Raw genomic sequence first — 27,947 nt, 5'->3', positions numbered from 1 at the left:
TTTAATAGCAGGACGTTTGATATATTAATTTCGGAAAATGAAACTTTATTAATTACTGTTAATTAATGCCGATTATGCAATTGACATGCTCATACGCGATTAATAATATGTGTCTCTTAATATCCTCGAAAGTTTAATTCTTATTAATAAAATATTTTACATAAATATCGGCAACATAGTTCACGAGCAGTAATATATTTTAAATCGCTCGAAAATTCGCTTCTGAATGAATAGGAAAACATGATTCGCAAAGAAGGTATCGCTAAAATCCGCGGGAAGAACGATACCTTCTTTGCGAAATATGTTTTCCTATTCATTCAGAAGCGAATTTTCGAGCGATTTAAAATACATTACTGCTCGTGAACTATGTTGCCGATATTTATGTAAAATATTTTATTAATAAAAATTGAACTTTCGAGGATATTAAAAGACACATATTATTAACCGCGTAATGAGCATGTCAATTGCATAATCGGCATTAATTAACAGTGATTAATAAAGTTTTATTTTCCGAAATTAATATATCAAACGTCCTGCCATTAAAATTTTAAATTCAAAGCGACAAATAGATGAATTAAACGAATCAATTGATGTATAAAATTACAGTAATTAAATAAAATAAAATTATATTATAAATATACTTATATAAGAGTCTCTTGCAACAATGATCTCGGATAATTAATTTTGATAAGTAATTTTCCTTTTCTTCTCAAATCATGATTAGTTGTTACAGAAAGTGTCTCGCATCAACTTTTTTATTAATAATACAAGAAATTATAAGATTAAATATTATAAAATAAATTGCTTGTTTCTAAAAAAGAACGAAAGAGAGAGAGAGAAAGAGAGAGAGAGAGAGAGAGAGAGAGAGAGAGAGAGAGAGAGAATATAATTCATCGTTGTGTTTTCTCAATTTCTAATGTTATATTTATATATAACATTTATTTGTTAATGTGAAATATATGGGAAACATATTTCTACATTGATTTAAATACGAAACATATAATCCAACATATTATATCTTTCATATTTTAATCACAAGAATCTAATCCATTAAAATTATTTTTAAACTAATAAAATGCACAGTGGAGGTTTGATCAAAATGATACGCCTCATAATACAAATAATTTTTATTGTATCGCACAAGTTACGGTAACTTTAAATTATGTTTTCAATAAGACGAATAACTGATCGTGAATAGCATTTCCTATCTTTATACATATTGTTTTATTAATAAAAGTTAAAAAGACGAACTTTCGAGCATATTAAAAGACGCATATTACTAATCGCGCACAAGTATGCCAACTGCATAGTTGGCGTTAATTAGCAGCAATTAATAAAGTTTTCTCTTTTCCCGAAATTAGTGTCAAACATATTCTGTTGTTAAAATATTAAAAAACCAAATAATATTAAAAAACCAAATAGATGTATTAAACGTGTTAAATTGATGAATAATATTATAATAATTAAATTAAATAAAATTATTAATATGTATTTTTATATATATATATGTATATATATATATATATATATATATATATATATATATATATATATATATATAAAGTTACTATAGAAGAATATAATATGTTGAATTATATGTTTTATATTTAAACAAATGTAGAGATGTGTTTCTTATATACATATTTAGCCTTAACAATTATATATATATAACATTAAAAATTGAGAAAACACAACGATGAATTATATTGTCTTTTAATTTCTCTCTCTCTCTCTCTCTCTCTCTCTCTCTCTCTCTCTCTCTCTCTCTCTCTCTCTCTCTCTGTCTCTCTCTCTTTCTCTCTCTCTTTTTTCAAAAACAAGCAATTTATTTTATAATATTTAATTTTATAAATACTTGTACTATTAATAGAAAAATTGATGCGAGACGCTTTCTGTTACAACTAATTGTGATTCGAAAAGAAAAGGAAAATTACTTATCAAAATTAATTAACCGAGATCATTGTTGCAAAAGACTCTTTTATAACTATATATATAATATATAAATACATATTTATAATATAATTTTATTTTATTTAATTATTGTCATTTTATACATCTATTGACTTGTTTAATTCATCTATTTGTCGCTTTGAATTTACAATTTTAAGAGCATGACGTTTAATATATTAATTTGGGGAAAAGAAACTTTATTAATTGTTGTTAATTAATGCCGATTATGCAATTGACATACTCGTGCACGATTAGTAATACGTGTCTTCAAATATCCTCGAAAGTTCAATTTTTATTAATAAAATATTTTACATAAATATGAGCAATGTACTTTAAGAGCGGTAATGTATTTTAAAACGCTCGAAAATTCGTTTCTGAATGAATAGGAAAACATAATCCGCAAAGAAGGTATCGTTCTTCCCGCGGATTTTAGCGATACCTTCTTTGCGAAATATGTTTTCTTATTCATTCAGGAGCGAATTTTCGAGCGTTTTAAAATACATTACCGCTCGTGAAGTACATTGCTCATATTTATGTAAAATATTTTATTAATAAAAATTGAACTTTCGAGGATATTAGAAGACACATATTACTAATCGCGTACGAGTATGTCAATTGCATAATCGGTATTAATTAACAGTAATTAATAAAGTTTCTTTTCCTGAAATTAATATATCAAACGTGCTGCTATTAAAATTGTAAATTCAAAGCGACAAATAGATGAATTAATTGAGTGAACTGATGAATAGAATTACAGTAATTAAATAAAATAAAATTATATTATAAATATGTATTTATAATATATCATTTATATATCATATATATATATATATATATATATATATATATATATATATACAGGGTGTTTCGGAACATCCTTAACAACGCTCGTGAGCAGGTAGGCCACAGTAAACTGAGCAAAAAAGTCTTATACCATTAAAATATTAATTAAAAACGCTTAGCAAACAATATTATACATATCTGCAAAATGTCCGGTAATAATCGCTCCAACTCTCTAGGGCAGATAGAGCAGGTCAAACTGAACATATAAGTCCTGTATTATTTTGCAATTAGCGCAATAATTATTGAACTATTAATTAAAATCGCTCAGGGTATGTTGAGCGCTATATGCGGCGCGCGCTTATATGCTGAGTGTTTTTAATTAATATTTTAATAATTATTGCGAAAATCGCAAAATGATACAGGACTTTTATGTTCAGTTTAATCTGCTCTATCTGCCCTAGAGAATTAGGGCGATTATTACCGGACATCTTGTAGATATATATAATATTGTTCGCTAAGCGTTTTTAATTAATGTTTTAATAATTATTGTGCTAATTGCAAAATAATACAGGACTTATATGTTCGATGTCTAAAAGTTTATAATTTTATTTATAGAACAATACAATACTCTAAATTATTAAATTGTTGAAAGAAAATTTCTTTTTTATATTGTATTTGTAAAATGTAGAATATAAAAATAGCGTTTAATAAAAGAAAAAGAATTACAAAAAATCGAGATGTTATTGGCAAAATTAGAATATTGACAATATTTACTTGGTTATTTGATATTAAAAATAAATTATTGCCAGTGTGGAGAAATAACAAGTTATTTTTAGGTGAAAGCGAATAAGCAAAATGTGTTAATAAATTTTGTGGACATAGCACGGATCGCAACCAAAACTGTGCACATTATGCGTTATCCATTGAGAACATTCGTGGACGTTGGCTATGTAGTTCAATGTCCACGTTTTTTCGTCCACAGAGGACGTATCGCTTATTACGTAAAACCGGGCCGTGGCGTCTCTCAGGCTTCTCTTTGTTACTGTAATCAGCTGACTGACCAGACTGACATGTCTGTGTGACACTGCGTCAGAATAAATAAAAGCAATGACATTACATGTATAATATATTATTATCTTTTATATTATTCATTATTAATTATTATTTTTCATATTTTTAGTGGAAATTATTGGGAAAAATTTAATTTTAATCATATTATTTTTTAAGCTTTGTAGAAATAATTGTATGAAGATGATATAGGCTTATTTATTCTAAATATTTATTCCTTACATATTCTTTATGAATGTTACAGGCATTAAATAGATTGTTAGCTACTGCAAACAATTGCAGGAAAATACCTAATAGGAGTTTTTTCTATTGGTTAACAATAATATTTAACAGGTATTTGTGTACAAATTATTATACTGAAATGTTATATATGAAGCTACTTGTTTATACATAATTTTTAAGCTAATAATAAATAATTCTCTTCAGGGTTGATCAAGAAAGAATTCGATCAGTTGGTCCAGATCGTGCATGTGCTGAATGGCTCTTGAGGAATGGCGCTAGTGTGAAATGGATAAATTTCTCACAACATTTGAAAGATTATAATAGTTTACCATCAGAAAAAAATAAATATTACATTCAAGCTGTAGATGCTACGGACTCTGGAATAACTCATGTAGGATTTCCACATTTTGGTTAGTATCATAATATGTAAGAAATATAAATTTATGATGTTATTTATCTTATGAGATATTATAAGAAAAAATTTTTAACAATAATAATATATTTGATATAATTTGTATTGTTTTAATAAATAGAACAGTTTATTATATATTGTTCATATTGGCCAAATGTGTATGGTACACATGTTTAATACTATAAAATATAAATTATTCAACTTACAATTTATTTATATATTATAAATAAATATTATATAATATATATTATAAATATATTGTATAATATATATATTATAAATAAATTGTTAAAGAGCAATTGTATCTATGTAGGACTTATTCTTGTAATATTTTTGTTTATATAAATTTAGTTGGTTGCAGGTATATTGATGAGATAAAACTTGTAAATTGTGTTTACTTGTATGACAACGCCTTGCCACTGTTATCACCGGTAAAGGATACCTTGACTACTCTTGAAATCGCAGATTGTAAGAGTATAACTGATCAAGGAGTGCGTAGTTTGAAAAATCTAAAGTATGTATACCTTATGCATTATTAATAATAAGATGTTATATGGCTATTAAAAGCTGATTTTTGTAATGTTTTCAAATTATGAAAACATTTAATTTTCAAATATCAGATGTTCTTGTATTTCACAGAAATCTGAAAACTCTAAAACTTTCTGGAATGCCATACTTGGAGGATAAAGCTTTGCTTAGAAAGGAACTTACTGAAGCTCTACCAGATTGTGCAATAGAATTAAAATAAATTGTATAAAACGTTTAATGCCTTAATATCTGTATAATAATAATATAAAATAATACATTTCTAATATGTATATATTTTCTAAAACATTAATGTAATAAATAATGTAATATCTTATTTAAAATAATATATAATAGGATTTCTCCAAATTTATTCTCATGTAATAATTTAGTTTTCTTCCTCATGTATTCTCTCATGTATATTTTTTTAATGTCATATCAAACGCGGACTTTACTGAAGAGTATGACAGACACTCAATATGAACCTTACCAGAGATGACAGACTCGCATACCTTAATGAAGGCGCAACAAATTCCTGGAGAAATTTCTATTGAGGGTTCGTCATCATGTATAAGGAGTTGACAGGAGTAATACTATGTACACACCACTAGTGAAAATCTCTGTGAGGGTTTGTCATGCACACCCTGGTAACAATATTTCCAGAGGTATATACATAGTGTCTATTTTGATATTATCTATATCTTTGATCCATGCATCAAATGCACAATAAGCCATTCTGTTTCCAAGAGTGCATTATATTATATTATATGTATTAACAGTATGAAATAATATCAATTATCAATATGCACAACATATTGAATGTGATTATGTACTCAATATGGAATGCACTCTAATTCTTACAATCATGTAAGTCTTTTCATATAAAATATGCTCTTTATATATTCAATATTTTATGTTGGATATAATATTTTTTCCACAAAAGAGAAAACTATATATAAAAATTCTCATAATTATCAAGTTTCAATATTATTTTGCCAATACATGAGCTTGTACATAAAAATTTAGAATTTTTCTTATAAAAAATTTTATACAGAATCTAAATTCAAAAATTTATATAGATAAAATATTATATACTTGAAATTGGACAAGGAAATTCGGTATTAATTAAATAATAATACATTCATTCTTTTAATTCATTTATATAATTCTGTATAATTCTCATTATTTTCCAGTATTAACATTTGTAATGTTAATACAGAGAATTATAATAATAATAATAATAATACCATAGTCTATACACAGATTTATTATCTACATATTATTCATTTTACTTATATTCAGATAAGATTTAAGCAATCTTTCATAACAAACACAAGTGATTGTAGTGTACAAACACCAACATATGCAACTGTGATTCCAAATAATATCTTGTCTTTCTTGCCACCTGCTAGGTATACAGGCTTGTCTATTGCAGCCTACAAACAAGCACATATTAAATAAAAATTTGTTATTTAAAAATTGATTGTAGATAAAAATAATTAATATGTGCACTTGCCCCGAAATGTTTGAATTTTGCCCACATTTTTGGATCAAGAGTGGGTGGTTTGTCAGTACAATATCCTGACTTTGGTGTAACATTCACTAATTTGGTATTGGGATCATGGACGATTATTTGTTGTACCTTATGCAAAGGAATAGATGACTGAAACAATACAATTTTTCACATACATATAATAAAAATAGTAATATATCAGGCTTAAACAGATGTATAAGTAGATAAATGATAAATATATAGATTAGACCGAACAATGCAGTATAACATGCTGATTATTCTGTGATTTCAGTAATACTCATAACAGACTGGATCGTTTTAAGGTACTTTATCTATTATACTAATAAATATTATAACATTTTGTAATATAAATCTACCCCTTATGTTACATGAAATATAAGACTACGCACTATAAGTACTAAAACATGGCTGAATGCTTACTCTATACCTATACATTCGATAATCAGACTCGAAAATAAATTGACTATTAATTTTAAACACTGTCATTGTTAAAAAAAAAAAAAAAAAAAAACAATGCACTTTTGATTTCATGGAAACAATACCTTAGAGAAATTGTCACAAAATGAAATACGAAGTGCAACCATAATCGCCACCGAACGTCATCCCGCGACAATCTCTTACATAAAAACGTGTTAAAATTATCATAAGTTTTACATCGACTGATTTTTATTATACAAATCATTTGCATCTTCACTTACGAGAGGAAAGAGTGGTTGAAAATTGGTAGATGGTTTTATGCTACCAGTAAACGAATTATATTGATAAAACGGCATTTTTGTAGTTGCGCAACGATATTACCAACCGACGACCGACGACCGACGACTTTGCTATGGCTGGCTGTGCCTTTGAAAGATTTCAGCCATAGACTTTACTGCTACAAGTAGTTGCACGATAACGTGATTTTTGGACCAGAAGATAAGTGAACCCAGGCGAACATACCTGAAATGGACAATTTGAAAAAGAAAGGAACACGTAAGAAGATGATGAAGAAAAAACTTTAAGAATAGCTTGCATATGATATTTTGTCATGTAAAACGCTTATTTAAAATTTCTCTCTGGATAATCGAGTTTGTTAAGACAAAAGATATAAATTGAGCAAACGAGGACTCTCCCGCTTTACATTGGGCTGTGTCAAATGGAGGAACGAGATTGTAAGAAATATTATGCATAAAAAATGTGCATATAAAAGTGAAGCTAACATGAGGAAAGTTAATGTAATTAGCATTTTTATGTTAAATGGATTTGTTCATTTATTTATTTATTTCAATATTTTCATTGAATTCGAACAATATTTGTACAACTTATATTTGAATTATATATATTTTTCTATTATTAATGATATATTTTATATACTATATGTTGACAATTGCACATGTAGTGCATGATTTGATATGTATTTTTACTAAAATACAATTTTATTTTATCTTTCACATTATTAAATAATCGCCGTAAGAAAAATCTTATATCTATCTTTATTGTTATATCTATCAATAGATATTTTATTTTACTTTCTCCATATTGTACTACTTCACAGTAGCAAAACTTGTTAGTTCGATACTAGCGCACTCTGGCAGTGATTATTATGAGGTTAGACATAGCTATAAGCTATTAAAAATATTGTGTGAGAAGGTATTAATTACATGTTATAATTATAATTTTCAGTAATCTAATTGTATAAAATATAAACAACACACTAAGAGATTGTATCAGGATCAAATGTTAATGACTTTATTGTTACGTATACACATGAGCATGATTATCACTTATTCTCTATTCCATGATTTTTTATTGAACATTATTTGATATCATGGCAGCCTAATGTAGAACACAAATAAAATAGCTATTTTGTTTCAGGTATATTATTTGACATCACAGTGACAGAAAGCTATTATCATCAAAATATACCATCCTTTATAATCGAGAAAAGAGCATAACGTTATAGGTATAACAAGTATCTTTGGTTGCATCAATATTCTTATACGGGTATGCATTATTTTAAAGCTAATTCTTAGGTTTTTTTAACAGTGAATGTATGTTTTTGGAATATTTATATAGATTATAGAATATATATACAATATACTATAATATATATACTATTTTATATATATATGATAAATGATAAGCTTATATACTATAGTATTTCTCAATTTTATTTCTACATACATAATATAAAATACATATAATTGTTTTACAACTACTTATATTATGGCTACTATAAAAATGTAGAGTTTGGAATAACTAATTGCATATATATTTGTTATATAATACTTTTTTTGATATTTTTGATTTGTTGATTTATTGGAATATATTAGGCATCCAACTGTAGCATATCTTATATTATAAAACATACATCTGTATAATATCTCTTTATACAATTTCAGAGTGTTTACATTGAAAGATCTTTCTAAATTTACACATCAAAAAAATGGCATAGAATTTAGAAGTACAGTCATCAAGTACCATGGAAGCCTCGGTAACTACATCTGTTTGCCCTGTGAAAACAATGGTATTTTAACTTATATTTTATCATTTTAACTTATATTTTATCTTGTCGAATTATAATATAAAAATTCTCATAAAACGCATCATAGGACATCAAAGAATAATAGTTGTTTGGTACTACGAATTGTTTCAATATCTCTCCGCCATGGCAGCTCCGTCAGATACTGTTTTATCGACTGAACGATTAATGCTCGAAGACATGTCATGGCTGAGAGATGCAGTTTAGTGATTTACAATGTGTTAATTTATTAAATTCCATATAATACAACAGATATGCCACAACAAATATCTATGGTGAAGTATCAAATATATGCAAGAGGCAAATTGGTTTTAAACTCCATAAGAGGAAAATTTTTTGTTCACTATGCATTCATTGTGTTGATTAATAGATAATAGATAATGTGAATATGTTGCTTGTGTAGCATGTGTATGAAGAGAACCAATTTTATAGCATCTTATATAAATTGTGTATTGTGAGAATATTGATTAAATTATTGCAACATTATACATTTATAAATAGGCTTGTAAAAATCTAGTTAATTATGTTAATAAAGAAAGTAATTTTATCTAAAGTAATTTTTTTGGTAATTTGTTTTTAGGTTGTCGGTTTTGATTCAAAATTTACTTATATTAGTCCAAAACTGCGTAGGACTCATAAAATTGAGAATAAATGGGGATTATCTTATCAAGTAGCTGTAAAAAATGCTTTGTTTGGAAAGAAGTGTTTACCTTATATGCCAACAGAACCACCAGCATCCTTAAGTGAAGAGATTGTGGAATCTGATCCACTATATGTGTGTAAACAATGTAAAGATTGGTAAGTTTTTATAATAACTTACTTTTATAATTTTATAATATTTTATTTTAAAATTACAATGATTCTTGTTTCAGTTTTCGCTTTTTAAATAGCTTTGAAGATCATAACAATAGACGTAGTTGGATTTTAGGCTTTTTCTGTCGCAAATGTTTTATAACAGCATGTACCCATATAATTAAAACAGATTCTGTATGCCTTATATGCAAAGAGAGAGACAGCAATAAACGTTCGTATTTGCGAAGAAGAGGTTTACCTAAATATCAAAAAGCAGGCGTTACAAGAGTATTTTACAATCAATGCCAATTTTGGGAACATGCAAAAATGCATAATTTAAGCACAGTGGATATAGGTGATGTAATGCTAATGCCTTTACCTGCTAACATGAGTGAAAGTGATTGGTCACCCGAAGTTGAAATAATATGCGAAACACTTATAGAACACTCACTTTTGTCACGTGTGCATATTATGGATTGGTTAAAAAAATATGATTTGGAAGATAATTGGTGGAAGTTAATTAATGGTAAAAGTCATAATAGTGTGATAAGTAAACTTGTTGAAGGTTACCGAGGTCGACAAATATTTAAAATCTTTGAGAAATCAACAAATGAATTTACTGATGATAGGAAGGATAAAGCTGCAAATAATTCTTTCACAAATCAGATTGTGGATAAAAATGTATCAGAAAATGAAGATAATCCTTGTATGTCAACTGATATTGCTTTTGTGGATTGTGGTCCTACTTCACAATATTTTGAACCAGAGTCGTTAGTAAGCTATGTACCCAAAAGGCAAGTAACAGTTGTTACAAAATCAGCACATAACAACATCAAAAGCTTAACTGATATGGTAAATAATAAAAAGAAAATTGCAATTTCTAAAGATATCCATTCATTTAAAATATATATGGCTGATGAAAATACTACCACTATAAAAGCAGGTGAAAATTCCAATAAAAATTTTGTCATTAGACAATTATCCAAAGACTGTGTGCAACAATGTAGGATAGCAGAACCATTTTTAAAAAAAGTTACAGAGAATAGCATCGATAAGCCTATAATAGAAACTGATATTAATAAAATTTTGGATAATCCAGTTAAAATTCCAGTTTCTAGTAAAAAAGTTTTACCTAAAATATTACCTAAGGCTAATTCGAATCATTTGGAGCAAGGTCAAGCATCAAATAGTAGTTCCAAGATATTACCTAAGATATTACCCAAGACTAGATTAGAACATTTGAAACAGGATCAAACATCAAATAGTAATTCCAAGATGTTGAGTGTCCAAAGTTTACAGAATACTGGTAACAAGATTATATTACCTAAGACTAATTCGGATCATTTGGAACAATGTCTTCAAACATCAATTATGAACAACAATTCCAAAATAGTAAGTATTGAAAATTCACAAAATGTAAATATTGTATCGATAATTGGTCAATTTCCGTCTCATCTTATTTTCAATAAAAAATTGGTTGTTATTGGACAGGATGCAAACAATGTATTTGGCTGTGACAAGAAGAATGTGAGCATCGATAAAGGCTTAAGCACATCTGTATCAGATAGTAATGATACAGACACTAATGTGTCATCACAAAAGAGGATGTGTAATTCTGTTAACATGGAGAAACAAGAAAAAATTGTGGAAAAATATGGAAAAAAATATCTTAATAAACATAAGAAAAATGTTACAGAGGATACAGAAAATCCCTCTAATTTGCCAATTGTGAACAGCACGAAAGCTATAAAACAGCTAGCATCCGAACAAAACACGTTAATGTCAACGTCTACTAATTCTAGCAAAGCTGAGAATGTTGAGCAAGTACCTTTGTTTTCTAATGATATTTCTACACTCTCTTACAACAATGTTTGTCTAACATTTCCACCCCCTTCTGAATCGTCTAGCAATTCTGGTTGGATAAACGACGAGTATGTTAGAAAACATATGATTAAAAAATTAAAGATTGCACCTCCGCAATTAATTACGGTACAATCCTCTTCTGGTACAATTCAGAAAAAATATTTGTTTGAAACAATATCACTCACTGAAATGAAAAATGGAGATGTTTATATGAATGTGAAAATAGTAGACCGTATTTCAAAACAAAACTTTCGAGACACATGTGAAGTAATACCAAAATATAGAGATCAAATGATTGATGAATTTGAACAGTTAAATAGCTTTGAACTGAAAAAACGAATCGACCATCTACAACTTGTTAGTGAAGAAATGAGAACAGTTTTGGATTTTTTATCAAGCAATGTCCTTTGGGAAAAATCCAGATCTGTCAATACTCTTCAACATATATTGGAAAAATGCCTTGAAAAGTGTAATCAAGATATAACAGATAAGAGAACTGATGATGCAATATTAGATGAATGGGAATCAGAAATATCAGAAACTGATCCACATGAATGTTCATTATGTAATAAGCTTATGAAACCTAAATCATATATTCCTGGATTTTCAAAATTACCTAAAGACGATAATATATATTGTTCTTGTTACAAACTTGTTTGTCACGAGTGTACATCTTACCAAGATAATCCATTACGGTTTACCGCACATCAAAACTATCACAAGAATTGTGAGCCTTATGTTTGTCCAAACTGTCATTCCAAATTTTCTTCTGTCAGATCTTTAGAGGTTCACACGTGGACTGTTTGTTTTCATACTTTGAAAAAATTTATTATTTCTTGCAAAATTTGTGAAATAGATGGTTTTAGAGACATGGAGTCGATTGCTAGACATGTTGCTATCATGCACAGCACCACGAAAATCGCTTGTGAAGAATGTGGCAAGGTATTTTCTTCACACAATGAATATGTAAACCATTTCACAGAGACACATCCATTTGTGCTGAATCAAAAACCAATACGTCTAGTGAAATGCAAATTAGGCAATGTAATCATACGTTTTGAGAATTTTATGTGGTATGTGGCAATGCATCCTGCGATTCGAAAATTAATATGGTTTAAATGTCCTTTTTGCTCGTTGATAACTTTAGAAAATAAATTTACGACTGCGATTTTAAATGATCACTTACGAAACAAACATTTTCATCGCTTACCGGAGATTCTCAGTAAAGAAGCGTTAGTCGATATTTTTGGGACAAAGTGTTTTAAAGATGGTGTAAATGTAGTTTCTGAAAATTTTATAATAAATACGAACGAACAAGTAAAGCATACTATAATACCTAAAATCGTGAATGCTCGAACTATTTCTTCAGAAACATTCGAACATGGCACAGAAGACGAAATTTCTCTTTGGAAATATAATGATTCGAATGTTGTATGGTCATCTAGAACAGAAATAAAGCCAACGATGGAATATGTTGACGATGAAAAAAAAATGAGATCATTACCAAAAATCAACGTTAAATCAATGAACGATTTACAGTCAATCAAACTTAAAGAAGCAGTTAGAAAAACTTCAACCGAAGCAAAGGATAAATCTAATTTTCAATCTTCTAAAGCTGAAATAATTATAAACGAGAAAGATGATCCATTAGCAGGCGAAGAAGCGAAAGAAATGGAATTAGATGACAGTAAATCTGACGATAAGGAAAAAACAGAAAAGACAAAAGAGTTTGCTAAAACTAACAACAAATCGATTGTATCAACAGATCTACATACTGTCCATATAAACTCGCCGACTGAATCATGCAAAAGAACCTTGGATTCTGAGTTCATGTCTAAAAAAAGTACAGGTGGTCGTATAAAGGTAGTTGATATTAAGAAAATATGTAAACCGAATATAGAGCCATTTGTTACCACCGAACTGAACAGTACACCGACAGAGAATGAAAACATGAGCTACATGACGTCCATCCCACAACCGCCTACACTTGTCGAGATTTCGAAACATATATTTAAATCCATGGAAGTTTATAAACCGGATGATAATTCAAAGAATGTTGCGAAGACGAAAAAGTTCCTCCCTCAAAGAACGGATGACAAGACAAAAGGGCACATCGCTATACACGGAACAACAGATACGCAAGAGATAAATTTTCTGTGTCACTTGTGCGGTGAACAGATTAATACTTCTAGTTCCGTGGTGCAAACACACTTTCGTGAAAAGCACTCGCACGAATGCAGATTAACGATATTCACTTCGCGGTTGGCGCGATTATCATCTGACTTTATTAATGGTGGTTACAAACAATTTATCAATAGCAGAAAACGAAAAACGGATAGCGCTTCACTTGTATCCAAGAGGAAACGTCGATGGACTTCGAAGAAATACACAGAAACGAAGGATGCGAGTACACCTGCAGGCTTATGTGTGGAACGAGAAACGGCAGAGGACGGCGAAGGAAATTTTAAGTGTAAGAAATGCGATCAACGATGCACTGACATGCCTGATCTAAGAGAGCACATTGCCGCCAATCATCGATTAAAAGATCGTTACCTGATATGTTTGGAATGCGGCGAGAATTTTGTGGTCGCACCTAGCTTGCAAATGCATCTCAAAGCTTTCCACGGAATAGAGGACCCTATTAATTATATGAATCAAAACCCTTCTTACGCTCCTGATATCAATGGTGACGCGGAAGCAGAAAGAAAAACAACGGTGGCTAATCAATGTTACGTCTGCATGGCAGTTTTCGAGGATAAGGCAGCAGTAGACAAACACTTGAGGGTGCATGGTATGGCTTTCCTAAATCGTAAGAGAATAGAAGCGAGAAATGCCCTGAAAAGCCCTGAAAAAAAAGCCAATGTAGAGGAAGAAAATATTGCTAAAGAAGAGCCAAAGGAAACTGTGAAACAGGAAAAGCCGGCAGAAATAATTCTAGAGAAATTAAACGTAAGTAATGTACTTATGTAACTTAAATTAATTATACACATTGAAAGTAATATCGATTTAACGAATATTAAAATTGAATGTTGATTATTTTCAGGTTACGATGTAGAAATGCAAACGTATAAAGAATATAATGTATAAAGAAAAACTATTGTACTATACAGAATTTAATCTTATTTATAAGTTTATTTCTGTATATATTGGAAAGCTCAACTCTTCATTGTTATTGCGAAATATTATATCAGTAAATTAGAATTTGTTTTCTAATTACATACACAGTTTATAATGTATCACTTTTTTGTATAACATCCAGGCAAGTAATTAGAAAATGATCAATTTTGGTATCCGTGTTTTTGTTATAGAAATATATTGTATTATATAACTATACTATTTACGCACGTACGAAATATATTTTGTTAATTAACTTTTTTTTAACGAATATGTGAAATGTACATAATCTATCTATTTACTATACTTACTTATAATTTATATTATTTACCATAATAACTTTATTTTCTTTAAACAAACTGAACGTCATAATGTTGTAAAACACATATATAAGCATTATTTTAATAAAAATTTGAGAGATGTACGGACTTAAGCAGATATCATAAGAGTAATGTATATAATTATTTATTCTCTAAAGAGAGAGAGAAATTTTAATGTCTTTTTGTATTGTAATAACTCTTAGTCATATAATCCTATTTACAATTATATAGAATAAAAAAGTCTTTTATTAGTTAAATGAATTCATGAATTTGTCACAGAAATCATTTTTTATAAAAAATTGTAAATTGCAGGATGGATAAAGGATTTCAGCGGATTAACAATGCTCAACATGATAAGATGAATACAATATATAGTTCTTTATTACATCGTTCTTATTTGCACAGATAATGCTGATTATTGCTTAGTCGCTAAAGTTTTAATGATTGACACATCGAGATATCCGTGTGTTGCGAAACAAGTCAAATAGATTTCATAAGGAAATCCCCTTTCACAGGAATATGTCCCTGCCATTTGTATTCTATCTGCATATTTATATTGTATATTATATTAATAATCGGTGGCATGAAAATATCTATTTCAACGTGTTCACATTTTACAAACAAAATGTGTAGCATATTTGAAACTGCTCTACTTCGAGCAGATATTTTCATTGCACAGGTACTAGAGAAAAGGTTTTGGGTATTGAACACTTTGATCGTAATCCCTTATGGGATCTTTATAGTTCCCGTAAGGGCATTTATAGTTTGTCTTCTGAAATGTGCGCGCTTACGGAGCTTTTAATTGCGGAACTATTCTATATATCTTTAATTAACACACATGTGTATAATATATAATTTATTAAGTATTTTAAACAACGTTGAGTTTTCTTTTTTTATGTACTTTTATATTTTTTATTAATAGATAAAATAAAAGCTCTTAAAGTGAATATTATTTTTGAAAAAATCATATCTTTTAGATTAATTTATACATAATTAAAGCCAAGAGAGATTATTTTGCCAGAAAGAAAATACATAAAAGGGCATCGTAAATGTGTTGGTCCCTTTTTTTATGATTCACCAAGACAAACATTGTATATACTCTCACGGGTCTATTTGCTTTTTTGGCACAGTTACTAGCGAACACACATGTTTGACATTATACGTTGCGATTGATCCGTAATCTCCATAATTTGGATATTACGAAACAAGAAATCTATATTCACACATATGCCATATTATAGTCTCAATACGCTATTCTATTTATTGACACGTTAATAAAGTTAATTCTTTCGCGTCAAGCGTTGAGTCGAGGATCTATATTGTTTTTTTTCCTTCAGTAATTTATATTGCGTTGACAGTGTCGATTTTATAGCATTCCACTCCACAATCGCCGACTCTCATAGCTCAATTATAATGCTTAATGAATAACTAATTATAACGTTCAACTCTTTAATAAATAATTTTTTTATCACACTATTTAACTTCGTATTATATGAATTGACTATCGAAAGATCTAGTCGATTTTTCAAATATTAATTTTAAATTATCTAATATAGATGCTAATATTTTAATGTTTTTTATCATTTTTTGTATTGTATTATATATGTAAACTATCATGAAGATATATTTTATTCGTAAAAGTCATTTCTACAATATTACTTGGTATTATGTTGCATGTAATTTCTCTCATGTAATAATCTATCATTATATATTAAACATCTAAATAGATGCAATTGTTAATTTGATTTGATTTTAATGGATTGCCTAAGCGATTATGATGTTTTAATAGAATCGCTTTCTGTCGAAAGTTAAAATGTTAAATAATGTTGCGAGTGGAACACGAAAAAATCAACATTGTTTGGAAATTTTTTTCTCGATATATATATATATATATATATATATATATATATATATATATATATATGTGTGTATATTCTCTTTTAAACAACAACTTTATCACTTGAACAAACTTGTCACAATCACACACGTGCACAGTATTACGTTACAGGAGGTCTCTTCTTGCAGGAAGTGTCGACGTCGACATTCGATTCCTCCCTTGGATTATCCACCGGTGTCGACCACTGAAATCACCGGACTTGATGGGCGAGATTTTGTTTCTTGACAAAAGTTCGAAACAGTATCCTGTCGAATCTCTGATGAGGAGAAATCGTTCTTTAAGGGTATAGAGTCGTTTGTACCACTGATTATTTTCAGAGACGACGAGGATGACGAACTCGACTGAGCCGTCTTTAGCTCGGCAGGACTGACTGATTCCTGACCGTCATTCTCCCTAAATAGCTTTTTCAGGTCATTGCCTAATCTTGTATCAACGGGACTCGCCGTTGAATCCACGGTGATGGTCAGGGCCAAGGAATCCGGTGGTCTTCTACCTCTGATAGTATTGGCAAGTTCGCTGAAAGGAACTCCGACTTCACTTGTAGCCCACACATCGAAATTGGGACTGCATGAACCACGAGATGTTGTTTGAGCAGTCTTCGATTTCGTCGCATCTTCCATCGAGTGCCAGCGATGCGGTCTTGAAATCGACGTACCTTGCGCGATAGCGCTCAAACTATTCGCTGGGACTATTCGATGAGGAAACCGGGGCGAACCGCGTATCTTCTCTCGAGAAGACGACTCACTTGTGCTCGCCTCTGGAAAATTTTTTGACATCTTTATCACAGTATTCAAATTTGAAAATTTGTTAGAATTTTCTTACACGTTTATGTACATACATATAAATGCATAAAATATATAAGATATTGAAAAGAACTACAATTCTAAAATTGTAGTTTTTCTGAATTTCTTATATAATATAAACTGTTTATCTTTAAATTTAACATTTTTAATTTTTTTACAAAATGATAAAATTATTTTGATGCTTATATATAAAGATAAAAATTTATCTTCAATATATTTCATATTATATATATATATATATATATATATATATAAAATAAGATGTGTAAATTATGTAGGTCACTCACGTGGCGGTAAACTGAAATTTACTCTAGGCTCGCTACTTTCCTTGCGACGTAGCCCTAGGCTCAATCTACGGTCTTCCTCGCTAGTAATACTAATTATTGGTCCTGAACCGCATCGTGCATGAGGCGAGTGAGTGCCTTGGGCATCTACCTGACAAGTAGAGGCAGCTTTCGTGCCGGGCACTAAACCAGCGATGTAACCCATATGGACTCGAAGCGCCGATGCAACCCCTAATGAAGGTAATATAAGCAGTGGATAACGATATTTCAAATACATATATGAATATTATTATACATATATAGATGTGAAAATCGAACATGAAATATAAATATGTGTTCATCAAAATATGAAGTCTATAATGCTATATGTTATATGATATGTAACAATAAGTCTCTCTCTCTCTCTCTCTCTCTCTCTCTCTCTCTCTCTCTCTCTCTCTCTCTCTCTCTCTCTCTCTCTCTCTCTCTCTCTCTCTCTCTCTCTCTCTCTCTCTCTCTCTCTCTCTCTCTCTCTCTCTCTCTCTCTCTCTCTCTCTCTCTCTCTCTCTCTCTCTCTCTCTCTCTCTCTCTCTCTCTCTCTCTCTCTCTCTCTCTCTCTCTCTCTCTCTCTCTCTCTCTCTCTCTCTCTCTCTCTCTCTCTCTCTCTCTCTCTCTCTCTCTCTCTCTCTCTCTCTCTCTCTCTCTCTCTCTCTCTCTCTCTCTCTCTCTCTCTCTCTCTCTCTCTCTCTCTCTCTCTCTCTCTCTCTCTCTCTCTCTCTCTCTCTCTCTCTCTCTCTCTCTCTCTCTCTCTCTCTCTCTCTCTCTCTCTCTCTCTCTCTCTCTCTCTCTCTCTCTCTCTCTCTCTCTCTCTCTCTCTCTCTCTCTCTCTCTCTCTCTCTCTCTCTCTCTCTCTCTCTCTCTCTCTCTCTCTCTCTCTCTCTCTCTCTCTCTCTCTCTCTCTCTCTCTCTATATATATATATATATATATATATATATATATATATATATATATATATATATATATAAATGAGATTTACAATTATAAATTATGTATAACGTAAACTATTTATAAATTAAAACTATTTACGTTTATTTCTTTACAGGCATAAGTTTATAAGACGATACGATTGAACATAAAATGCAAATTTTTATTTAAAAATGGAATCACAAACAAAGTCATTCATTATAAAATAAATAATTTTAGTTCCAATCTTTTATTTTGAGTTTTGTTTTCGTAATACATGCTTTTATAAAATTTCTTTCGTAAAAAAAATTCCTTTGCTTTCGACATCTCGTTATACATATATACATATATGTATATATAAAAGTTAAATTGTGTCTATCACCTGTTAAACTATCAACAGTCATATCATCTTGAATTCTCCGAGTGATTTTATTCTTTTATTCTTCGACACTTGCTTACCGGTAAATGACGCAGTAGAGGTTTTTCTGCTACTCGGTCTGCTACCGAAGAGACTGAAGAGTCGTTGAAAAACGCCCAGGCGATTCGGTCCCTCGGTCTCTCGACGACGGTGCAGCTTGTAAAGGTCGGCTAGGCTTTGTCTGGGATCGTCCGGTTCCAAATCCGGCTGGCTGCTAAATGCTACGGTACCGCGACGTATGCCTAATTTCAACAAAGGCCAACTCGTACATGACGCAAAACCCCATTATGTACCGAACAGTCATTATGATGGACACGCATTATTGAGGCTCAGGTTCTACCCTAGCCGTCGGGACGTCAATTCCGCAGAAAGCGCATGTGAATTTAGGCGACATTTATGCAAAAGCCAATCATGAATTCGTAATTGAGTCACGTAGCAAGGAATATTCGACATTATTCGCCCAGACTCTTATTCATCTTTACCACAGGAAGATAGTTTCATAAAGAAGTAAACGAATAATCTTTTTTTATTTTTATTTACGTCGATGTGTTATTTATTTATTGTTAATGCAATTATTACGGTTATTTAGAATTTCAATTTTAATATCATTTATTACAATAATTTATTTTAATCGAAATTAAATTTGTACTATTTTGAAATCACTAATCTTGGATTCTCGAATGTCTTAATCGAATTATGATTGCAGCTTCAATATAAAAATCGCCTACAGTAGAAGAGAGGAAGGAGGAAAAATGTATACTTCTGTAGCAGTGGAGCAAGATATATACAGCTATTTATAGGTATTCCTTTCCAATACACGTTTTTGGATCGATTGATCGAATTATATATATATATATATTCATATACATATAATTGCAACTTTCAATACACGAAAATTATTTGTGAGAGGAAGAAGGGAAATGTATATCTCTCGCAGTAGAATAAAATATTATATGTAATTAATTATACCAGGTATTTCTTTTTCTGATATTTTTTGTTTGACAAGCTTTAAAATATTCTTCAGTATTATAATATTGTTTAAAATTTCTGAAAATTTATAAAATTATTAATATTGAAAACACATTCAAAATTAATAAAAATGTGATTTTAATTAACAAATATAATACAATAATTGTTCATTAATCAAATAATGGCAGACATATTTTGACATACCTATAAATAATATTATAATTCAAAAGATTGATAATTAGTAGATATTTCCGTTATCTGAGTTTCAATGGTCAATGACTGCTATGATACATATGGTGATTATATTTTATACCACGTTGTGCAAATACGTATGTAATTAATGTGATGCACGAAAATGTATAGTGAATACCTCTGTCACCTCAATAAAAAATTTCTTTCCACGATAACCTTTTGACAAATTGCAATTTAATATTTTTTCCGAGTGAAAAATTTATTCAGAAAATGTTCTTCAGAATGTTCTTTAGAATTTCTAATATATAAGATGTAATATAAGAGGAAATTATCTTGACAACTAAAGCTTATAAATTACATCTTAAAATCCATTAAATTTACACAAGAAACATCTGTCTGAAATTAGATCGTTAAATTTTCTCCGAGGAAAACATGGTTTCAAAATTCTTCAAAGCATCCACGATTCAGTTATTCTCCGATGCAGTAATGAAACATTCCGTATGTATGCATGTATAGACGGCGCGCAGCTTTTGATTTCGTTCGATCCATTGTAGATATTCAGAAATATTGGGGTGGAATGTGCAGTCAACGTGCAGACTCTCGTTTGCGGTTCACATGTATGCCGAATTGTTCGGACTTATGAAAGGAATTCGAGATTTTCGGAAGACGCGAGTGCACGGTGAGATGCCGAGAGTGATATGAGATTAATATATCAGAAACGCATTAAACTGTGTTCACGAGCTCTCCCTCGCTAATAATATCGGATAATATTCTATAGCGATCTGGTCAAATGTTGATTCGGATTATAATTGATATATGTAGGATGCAAGAAAGAGAGAGAAAGAGAGAGAGAGAGGACTATCCGATACACACGTCTTGCGTTCGCGTATAATGTCGTTGGTGAATTAGCAGAACGTAAATATGCATGTGCATGACACTCGAAAGCGGATATTTCGCGAGTAAAATATGCGATATTTGCACTGCAAATGACATCTAAATGGCCGATGAGTTTTCAAGGAAAGTTTCCTTTTGTCAACGCGCACACGAGATTGTGCATAAGAGAAGTGAATCAATTATACAAAGCGTACGCGCATGTATTCCATCGCGGCGGTAAGTGAATAATCGAGCAATTGCATTTTTTTATCTCCGCAATCTGTAAAAAAATAGATTAAATTAAAATAAATGGAGAGGGATTTATTTCTGCGAGATTGAACAAAACTCTAAAACTCTCTATTCATTGTGGTTTCATCCTAGGTCAAGTCTAAAGTTAAAGACTTCTAAAACTTTGTTAAAGAGGATTGTGTGTCCATTGCTACTTTGTTTCATTAAGGTTCTTTCTCTGCACTAAGTACGAGAGAAGAAGCTTTACAAATATATATGTATATTAAATTTTCACATATAATGTTTACAGCGAATAATTAACGCACTAAGTAGGTAAAGTTTCTGCGAGAAAGTTGAAATCTCTCAAATGCTAAGTTTGCGCATGCATATATGTTTTTCTTCCGAAGAATAATTGCTTTGTATCGCAAATCTAATTATAAAACTCGCAAATCATCCCAATGCGCAGGAGAACTTTGAACTTTTAAACAGGATATTTTTTTTTCTCTTCTACACTAACATCTTCTATGATTCGAGCTCTCCTCCCACGTTTCAAGTCAAGCAAGTGAACGTGGGTAGTTTTTCAGGCAATCACGTGCAATAAAGGGATTTCTGTCACCTTTCTTGGACATCTGATCGACGGAAAAACGACGAAGCGAGAAAATCATTAATACTTGTAGTTCCTTCCTTCTCTCCTGCTTGCAAAGCTGGATTCGTCGTGCAAGTTTTGGTATGTCTCTTCCTATCTTATTACGTTTTTTATCTTAATATAATCTATCAGTTATATTTTTTATTATATATATATATATATATATATATATATATTTCAAACATTATATTATGTATATATTCCAAATGCTTTTATGTTATGTAAGTAAACTTTAGCTTCAATAAGTAATTTATTTTGATAAAGAAAATTTTTATCATGTTTTTACAAAAAATTAATACGAGTATTAGCTTCCAAACTACTAAAAGCCAATTTATTCATTTTGCAGAATACGATACAAAATGTACGATGGTGGTCGATCGATACCCTCTTATCTTCTTTCGTATTGTATAAAGATGCGCGCGGTCTTTTATCGGACTTCTTTTATCGTTAAAAATCTATCTGACTGTTGTATCTTGATTAATTCAACAGACGAAAAAGGTAAATTAAATTTTCAAAGTGATTTTAAGATGTTAGATAGCAAAGATTGGAACAGCGTTCTTTTTGCACAACGGATCTCCATAATTATTCATAATATAAATTTACACTTACCGGACGAATCTGCCGAGGGCCAGCTGGCTCGGGGAATAACCGGAGGTAAAACACTGAGCAATAAAAGGGGTAAACCACCCCCGATGCTCGGATTTCGTTGCGGAATCGAGGTGCTTGATGAGGCACGCGACGGTTCCGTTGGCTCTTGCGCCAGTTGCTTCTCCAATCTCGCCAATTCAAGTTCCAGCTGTGCCATTTCACGTCGATAAACTCGGTTTTGCACCTCCACACGATATTGTAATTCTCTGTTGTCAAAATATGATTGTTTTTAGTATATTTTAACAATTTTACACAAATGTCAATTCTGCTACTTTTACAAAAAATAATGATTTGTAAGTAATAATCAACTATCACATGAGATTTAGAAATTTGTCAATTTGGCAAGTGAGAATAGATATCTTGAAAATATATGTATTTGACAGATATGTAAATTTTAAAATGGCAAAAATTTGAAATAGTTTTGCAAACAAGTCATTACAAAAAAAAAAAAAAAAAAAAAAATAACGTAGTTGTATTAAATAAGTCTAACAGTTGTCCTTGAACTTTGCAATCCGTAAACAGTCGTTTGCGACGCGACACGAAGTAATTTTTCTCCCAACGTCTCGAAGAAATGCGAGGGGATTCCAGAACGCGATAAAGGGACATTGTTTCGAGGTTGATCCGCCCAATCGATTAAAACACCTCCGTTGAAAGAGAGGAGAATCTCTTATCGCTATATCAAACGGTATTATTATGCTTTATCATCCTTTCGCGTGCGACTCTTAATTTTATGTTTTCTCTATTTTTTCCGTCGAGGAGAAGTTCTCTTTGGTCGCTTACCTTTTGTCATCGGTGACAAATCTACGCGTGTTGCATTCGATCTTGAGACCGAAACTTTGCACGACCGGATCGGCTCTCTCCCCCGCTAGGATATTTGCCAATTGGGGTAGAAAAAGTAGCGCCAGGGTCGCCGTCGTCGAAGCCAAGATCAAGGCAGTGATCGTGACGAAGGCCAGGGTCGCGCGGTCGGGCATTAAGTTGGCTAACACTACGACGATACCCGACGTGATTACTACAAAGTACACGCTCATACCGATGTATTGCGAGTCGTTTAGGGCTGGAATCTTTACGTGCCTGAAAAAATCAGCGATTCATTTATGTATTGTACAACTCCCGTTTGAATTGACAGTATTTAAGCCAATGGTGCCGATTTAATCATGGAAATCCATGGATTTAACTCTCTCCAAGACGCATGGAAATATATGACGATTTTATTTAAACCAAGCTTAAACAATCGACATTCGAGGAAAGCGATAAACAAAACAGGATTAGTTAATAATTCCGCAGAAATTAGAGATAGTCGATAATGAGAAATTAATATCCATGCAAAATATGCAAAATTAATGTGTTGGGATTTCGTAAAATATTCACGAGATTATCTCTATTATTAGAGAGAGCTGTGCCAACTTGGAAACGTTTTTGTTTTTGAACTTACCTCGTTTCCCAGGCCATGTAAACTCCGACTACGAGCAATAAACCTTTGTAAACGTAGAGAGCGCTTAACCAGCCGTTCGTGTGTTGCGAACGGCACACCTCCACCTGTGCAAGAATAAATAAAGACGCGAGTTAGTTAATTGGCTACGGCTCATTAATGATAATTACGCAATCGTAACGTTCAACTGTGACCGTTCACCGTGGCTCGTTTGAGATGACGAAGGCAATTCTGGAATGTATATATGTAGGTATGTATCTCTGTTTCATATCAGTTACCTGAGGTTGATAGACGACCCCCCGGTCCTGCGGACTAATCTCCAGGGTGAGATTTTGCAAGTGACGTTGCATCGGGTCTAGAATCACCCACAATGTTACCACGACAACGTCAATCACTAGGAGCATGCAGATCAAGAATATCAGCTGGGTATCCTGGAGCAACTGAAAAGTACAAAGCGATAAATCTCTACGATTTATGTTATCTGACGCAGGGATATTGATTTTGTAAGCGCGCCAGAACATGCGTATCTTTTTTCGAGAATCTCTTTTCATACAAATATTGGTTTTGCGTTTGTTCGCTAGACGTGAGAAGGGAATTATTGTCAAGTCGGCCAACCTTGTTCTTGACGACCCCACTCCGGCTCCTGGTGAAGATCCTGTGTACTCGATAAGTCTTTGTGAACATTGAGCCAAAAGCCAGAGAGAAGCCGGCTGATAACAGATACACTCTCGCCTGTAGATCGAAAATGCGCACGACACGCTTATCTTAATTTTCATTTTTAAGAGAATATCCCGTAATATAATATATACATAAGATATTACAAGGACAAACAGTTTTTTGCAATTTCTAATAAACAAATTCTAATTAATATATAATTTTTAATATATGACTAAATATAAAATTGCACATTTTCATTACTGCTGCACGTTGCATTTCAGTATGTAAAAAAATTATATTTTATTCGGCAACTGCAAAATTATTTTCATAAAAAAGATTTTCAGGTTCAGATTTGTTTATTAAATGTGCATTTAATATAAAATTTTTTATATATTAATTTGTAAATCACTTATGTATACAGCCATAGTCAAAAGTATTAGGCACCCTTAAATTTTCCGTATTTCTTATTTTGTTAATAATATATAAGTACTATTAAAAAAAATAAAAAAATTTTTTAAAACTAGTAATAGCACTTTAAAACTGAAATTTCAAGCTTTAAAATGTTTTTTTTAATTTTTCGTCTGCCATAACTTTTCGCCGAGTATCGATAACATGTCTAAAAAACACAGATTTAGTTTCAAAATTATATATCTTGGCCAAAAGAAATTGTAGGAAAGTTTAAAAAAAAGCATTTTATAGGCAAAATGTTGTAGTTTATGGAACTTGATTTAAATTTTTAGAAAAAAAATTTTTTTACCAAACTGCAGAGTGTCAAAAATATAATAAAATTTTAAGAAACAAAACAATGTTTTTTTTTAAAACACAAAATGAGGAAAATAGAAAAATTTTTTAATGTACTGATAACGCATTAAAGTTGTTATCGGTAATTTAAAAAATTTGGTACCTTTCTTGTTCTATACTTTAAAAAACAACATTTTGTTTTGTTTTTTAAAATTATGTATTTTTGACATTCGGCAGTTCGATATAAAAATTTCTCTCGAAAAATTTAAGCCAAGTTTCATAAACTACAACATTTTGCCTATAAAATGCTTTTTTTAAACTTTCCTACTTTTAAATATTTATATACTATTAACAAAATATTAATATACTTTTGGCCATAGCTGTATATATTAACGAAGATTATTAGCATACATTATGTAAATTAAACTAATACTCATATTATTGATCGAAACATCGGAGACGTTAATATTCCCCATAATGGATGTTAATCACCTTGCACACCGTAGGATAATAACCATCGCTGTCGGGTAATGTGGCGTCGTCCAGTCCCAAAAGTATAACAGCACCGTAGACCAGACCACAACCAACGGCTGCCATATTATTTAGCCTTGGACTTGAAAGTTTTATGTTTCTGCCAATATCCAAAAATAATGAACTTGAGTGATATATCATGATGATTTATATATAAATTTATTGATATGTAGCAAGCGTCATTCCCATAAGTGATCTGTCTCTTCATTTATTTTGATTCGTAAAAAAATATTGCCTTGGAACATTTTTTTTTTAATTATTAAAATAATTAATTTATATCCATATTTAAACAAAATTAATCAAGTAGATATTCAAAGAATAAATTTGCGTTGAGCAAATAGATCAAGCTAGATATTACTTGAAAGCTTGCGTTTTATGTGTGATATATTTTGTCAATATTACAGAACAGTTATGCATGTGTGCTGCTTATATTGAACAATAAGCTTACTTGTGCTTACGAAAGTGAAGATTAAAGGCCAGGAAAGCAAGAGTCAAAGTAACACCGACACTGGCGATGCAGGTAATGGCGAGGAACGCAGCAGGTGCCACTGTCACCATTCGTAATCTGCATGCAATAATATACATGATCACTCTCTCTCTCTCTCTCTCTGGTGTGATGGCTTTCATGGATTTGATGAATTATCGACTGAGGTTATCAAACGGCATATAAATTAATTTAACGCGTTGTTTCGTGCTGTTATAATTGCTATCGCTATTGCTCTACATAACTTGGTACAAGCTGTGATTACATCGTCGAAATATTGCAAATAAACGCGTGTCAAAACGATTAAATATTTGACGACGATGATTTTCCCACGTGTCCATCCATTTATGTAGCATTAATTATTTCAGTAATTTTTATTCGTAATAAAATAATTAATCATTATTTATATTATTAAATCTTGATTTGTATAACGATAAGATTAGATGTATGTGTAAGATAGAAGTGCGCGTTATGAAACATATACTCTTTTTTATTATACTAGGAATTATTTCATATTCACGTATATTGGTTCTTTCTCGCTTTTACTTTCTCATAAAAGAAAAAATTTGTTTAATTGTAAGACATTTTTCGTTTCTCTTTCAGCTCTTCCAACAGTTTAACCAGGCATTCATATGTCACTGGAGAGTTCTTTCGACAACAATACTATTCCTACAATATACGCCTACAATATACATCTACAATATACACATACACAATATTATAATTTCTACATGTAATTTCATAAGCATATATTTTTTTTCTTTTCCTTTTATATAATATAGAAAATAAGTTATTTTTACACTTATATAAAAGTATATTGTATATTAAAATAGAGAGAATTGATGAAAGAATTAATAGTTTTCGAGATATATTATTGTTGCGCTTTCTAACTGATTTTAATTAATTTTGATATTTATCTTTGTACTTCATTTACTGTCATTCATTTATAAGCATTTGCATAAAAAAATATGACATTCTTTTAAAAAGTAATATGTTAACTTTAATATTGAATTAAGAATACGGAACACAAGGAACAACAAAATTAATAGAATAATATCAGTCATTTGAAAGATGAATTCAGAAAGCGTTCCAGCAA

At 30.8% G+C, this 27,947-nt stretch overlaps 4 protein-coding genes across 7 annotated transcripts in view; 2 read left to right on the top strand and 2 right to left on the bottom strand.

The window, feature by feature from the left end:
- Positions 1-3,642: 3,642 nt before the first annotated feature.
- LOC140668673 (ATP synthase subunit s, mitochondrial) lies at positions 3,643-5,327 on the top strand. The gene is made up of 5 exons (XM_072897898.1): positions 3,643-3,852; positions 4,046-4,134; positions 4,228-4,433; positions 4,787-4,949; positions 5,075-5,327. The coding sequence occupies exons 1-5, from the start codon at positions 3,841-3,843 to the stop codon at positions 5,181-5,183; spliced, it is 579 nt and encodes a 192-aa protein (XP_072753999.1). The 5' UTR covers positions 3,643-3,840; the 3' UTR covers positions 5,184-5,327.
- A 777-nt stretch (positions 5,328-6,104) lies between these two features.
- LOC140668359 (uncharacterized) lies at positions 6,105-7,347 on the bottom strand. The gene is made up of 3 exons (XM_072897307.1): positions 7,193-7,347; positions 6,477-6,623; positions 6,105-6,396 (listed from the first exon to the last, which is right to left on the bottom strand). Exons 1-3 carry the CDS (start codon positions 7,265-7,267, stop codon positions 6,259-6,261), a joined length of 360 nt encoding a protein of 119 aa, XP_072753408.1. The 5' UTR covers positions 7,268-7,347; the 3' UTR covers positions 6,105-6,258.
- Positions 7,348-7,474: 127 nt separating this feature from the next.
- Positions 7,475-15,224, top strand: LOC140668358 (uncharacterized). Of its 4 annotated transcripts, none has more exons than XM_072897305.1 (7): positions 7,475-7,708; positions 8,349-8,477; positions 8,876-9,000; positions 9,596-9,813; positions 9,888-11,199; positions 11,299-14,619; positions 14,714-15,224. In XM_072897305.1, the coding sequence occupies exons 3-7, from the start codon at positions 8,956-8,958 to the stop codon at positions 14,723-14,725; spliced, it is 4,908 nt and encodes a 1,635-aa protein (XP_072753406.1). In that variant the 5' UTR covers positions 7,475-7,708; positions 8,349-8,477; positions 8,876-8,955; the 3' UTR covers positions 14,726-15,224. The 4 variants fall into 4 exon arrangements, with proteins under 4 accessions (XP_072753406.1, XP_072753403.1, XP_072753405.1 ...); XM_072897302.1 differs by lacking the exon at positions 7,475-7,708 and adding an exon at positions 8,021-8,123; XM_072897304.1 differs by lacking the exon at positions 7,475-7,708 and adding an exon at positions 8,207-8,227.
- Positions 15,225-15,421: 197 nt separating this feature from the next.
- Positions 15,422-27,947, bottom strand: part of Gaba-b-r3 (gamma-aminobutyric acid type B receptor subunit 3) — a 65,753-nt gene continuing 53,227 nt past the window's right edge. The window contains exons 10-19 of the mRNA XM_072897301.1: positions 26,816-26,932; positions 26,329-26,467; positions 25,054-25,170; positions 24,717-24,878; positions 24,442-24,545; positions 23,787-24,080; positions 22,968-23,212; positions 19,492-19,692; positions 18,092-18,319; positions 15,422-17,758 (exon numbers count right to left, since the gene is read on the bottom strand). Of these exons, the coding sequence (XP_072753402.1) occupies positions 17,166-17,758; positions 18,092-18,319; positions 19,492-19,692; positions 22,968-23,212; positions 23,787-24,080; positions 24,442-24,545; positions 24,717-24,878; positions 25,054-25,170; positions 26,329-26,467; positions 26,816-26,932 (2,200 nt within the window). The 3' untranslated portion in view covers positions 15,422-17,165. The remainder of the gene's footprint in view (positions 17,759-18,091; positions 18,320-19,491; positions 19,693-22,967; positions 23,213-23,786; positions 24,081-24,441; positions 24,546-24,716; positions 24,879-25,053; positions 25,171-26,328; positions 26,468-26,815; positions 26,933-27,947) is intronic.

Source organism: Anoplolepis gracilipes, chromosome 8, assembly GCF_047496725.1.
Source record: "Anoplolepis gracilipes chromosome 8, ASM4749672v1, whole genome shotgun sequence".
Classification (NCBI taxonomy): domain Eukaryota; kingdom Metazoa; phylum Arthropoda; class Insecta; order Hymenoptera; family Formicidae; genus Anoplolepis; species Anoplolepis gracilipes.
This window is presented reverse-complemented; position numbering and strand designations above follow the sequence as displayed.